The 2,598-nt window shown below is 38.0% G+C and overlaps 1 protein-coding gene across 1 annotated transcript; it reads left to right on the top strand.

The window, feature by feature from the left end:
* Positions 1 to 173: 173 nt before the first annotated feature.
* LOC105563593 lies at positions 174 to 1,288 on the top strand (the record flags this gene model as incomplete). The annotated part of the gene is made up of 2 exons (XM_012015304.1): positions 174 to 431; positions 507 to 1,288. Coding segments are annotated over exons 1-2 (1,025 nt in total), but the record flags the coding sequence as incomplete, so codon positions are not given.
* Between the last annotated feature and the right edge of the window lie 1,310 nt (positions 1,289 to 2,598).

Raw genomic sequence — 2,598 nt, 5'->3', positions numbered from 1 at the left:
CCCCCCTCCCGCCCCCGGGGGTGGTGCAGGGGGGTCGAGCTTTATGTCAATGGATGTCCCTCTTCGAGGTGAACAACTTTTATTGCAACTTTTTTTTAATCCGATTTGTATTTTTCCAAATATTCTGAAAAACAGTTTTAAATGCCTCACCCTGTATAAATTATATTGTTTTCCAGCTAAAAAACGATATGGATAATTATGTGCGCTTCTGTTTAATGGGTGGACCAATAAAACTGAAATCTGGAATTGTGCCACACATTTTTACTTGTCAACCTGACAGGAAGCGAACAGCAAATTATCCCCCTCGTCTTGCTTCTGAAAAGCGAAGACGTAAAGCAGAGATTTCTGATATTTTGGCTATTGCTGAAAAGTCCACATTGTCAGATATCGAACAGACGGAAGATAGAACACCGAATATTCCAATAGCAAGTGTAAGAATTAAAAAACAAATTTTATTAAAGTATAGTAATATGAATGCTGAAACTAATATCATAAAATGATTTTAGGAAACAATGGTTCAATCTGTAGAAGTAGAAAATACAAACTTAGATAGTCTTGCCAGCACATGTCCTAATGCTGATACAATCCATAGAAGTTTTCATCATAAAGGAGTACAAGTTAACATACGCCCACACGTTCGTAGTAAATATGTATCTTGCAATTTTACAGTTCCTATGTCTAATGCAAGTTGTTCCCCGATTAAGCTTCAAACTATTTCTCCATCTGTAAAAATTATTCCAAGTACTAGCAAACAGTTAAGCACAGATGCTTCGTCGATGTTGGTATCATCTTCTACCTTACATTGTACAACTTCGAGCGATTTTGAGCCTTATTCAGATGAAGCAAAAGAGATTGAAAAGAATAAACGACAACAAATGCAATCTAATGCACTTTCGATTACAAATTATTTTATTAGTACTAATACTAAAAGTTATCTCGGTATTCTAAATGAATGGTACTGGATTGTAGACCTCTTACACTCACAGACTAAGATTCTGCCAGATCATATTAAATTAACGTTAATGAAAATAAAAATAAATGACACCTTTCATAGATTAGGGGAACAATTTGGAATATCACATGCTCAAGCCAGCAACATATTCAACTCCACTGTACCGCGTTTGACTCACATGTTAAAAACTCTGATATACTTCCCAGACCCAATGAGTATAAGAAAAGCTTTGCCAATTCCATTTCGAGCTAATTATGCTAATGTACAATCGATAATTGATTGTTTTGAAATACAGATCCACAAGCCAACAAATTCTGTACATCAAGCTCTTACTTGGTCAGAATACAAAAAATGCATACTCTAAAATATTTGATATCATCAACACCTGATGGGTTTATCAATTTTGTCTCTACGGGTTACGGAGGTAGAATCAGTGATACACTACTTACTGAACAATCTGGATTTTTAAATGTCTTACCGGATGGATGTGGCGTTATGGCCGACCGAGGATTTAAACAAATCCAGAGTCTTCTCAATAAAAAAATGCATCCTTATTCGTCCTCCCACTGTTACTGCTGGTGTAAAACCCTCTAAGGCCGAAGTTTTAGAAACTAAACGCATTGCAAGTTTATGTATACATATTGAGCGTGTGATTAGACGATTAAGGGAATATGAAATGCTGAAACCGGATGTATGTATTCATCATAACCTTCTGCGTCATACAGATTTGATAGTACTTATTGCATCGGCATTAACTAATTTGCAAACTCCGATAATAAAAACATGAAAATCATGATACGAAAGTAAAGGACAAATTGCATAACTGAAAGAAAAGAAACAAACAACATATGTGACATCTTCATTGTGTAATTTTGTTTATTCTGTAAAGATACATATAAATATATTGATATGAGATTCTTAAACTTTTGTGTACATTATTTTTGGAAAAATAAAACGTTTCCAGAAAGCTACAGCGTTTTCTATTATGGAATTCATGAAATCCTCATTATAATTTTCCCAAACAATTGTTACTTGTCTAGATTCTTCAAAATTTGGATCTGCGACGCAAAAGAGGCCTCTTTTTTTACCAGAGGCAAACATTTGCATATGTATTTGCGCTTTACATTTATTATTGATTTTTCCGGATGGCAAAAATTGCTGAAACGTTTTTGAGGATGATGGACACTTTACTTCGACAACAAAATTGTCGCCCAAGGCATCAGGCGATGCTCCTAATACTGAAAATGATGGTAACAAGAGCAAACCACAATTTTGGAATCGCAGCCCTGTCCTTTGTTTTACCTCAAGTAAAACCTCTTTCTCTAATCGTTTTCAGTAGGGTATATAGGCCGGTTCTAACCCATGGGGCTCCGAGGGGGGAGCGGGGCGGGGGGGTACCCCGTGGCGAGGGGACAGCAGGGAGGGGGGTACTCCGGGGCGAGGGAACCGCGGGGAGGAGGGGGAGTACGCGACCTTGACGTCACGCAAGGTGTTGACCTGTCACTACGTGACATGTAACAGATATCTAGGTGCTGACCTGTCATCGAACACCTGGGCGGGTATGAGTCACGGGATCAAGCGCCGAAACCTGGCTGATGACTTTCTTATCAAGGCGCATGATGTCAGAGAGTTCCACGCTTATTATT

This window comes from Vollenhovia emeryi, unplaced genomic scaffold (assembly GCF_000949405.1).
Source record: "Vollenhovia emeryi isolate VEMERY1.0 unplaced genomic scaffold, V.emery_V1.0 DF944323.1, whole genome shotgun sequence".
NCBI classification, from domain to species: domain Eukaryota; kingdom Metazoa; phylum Arthropoda; class Insecta; order Hymenoptera; family Formicidae; genus Vollenhovia; species Vollenhovia emeryi.
The sequence above is the reverse complement of the archived record's forward strand: the minus strand, read 5'-3'. Positions and strand labels throughout refer to the sequence as shown.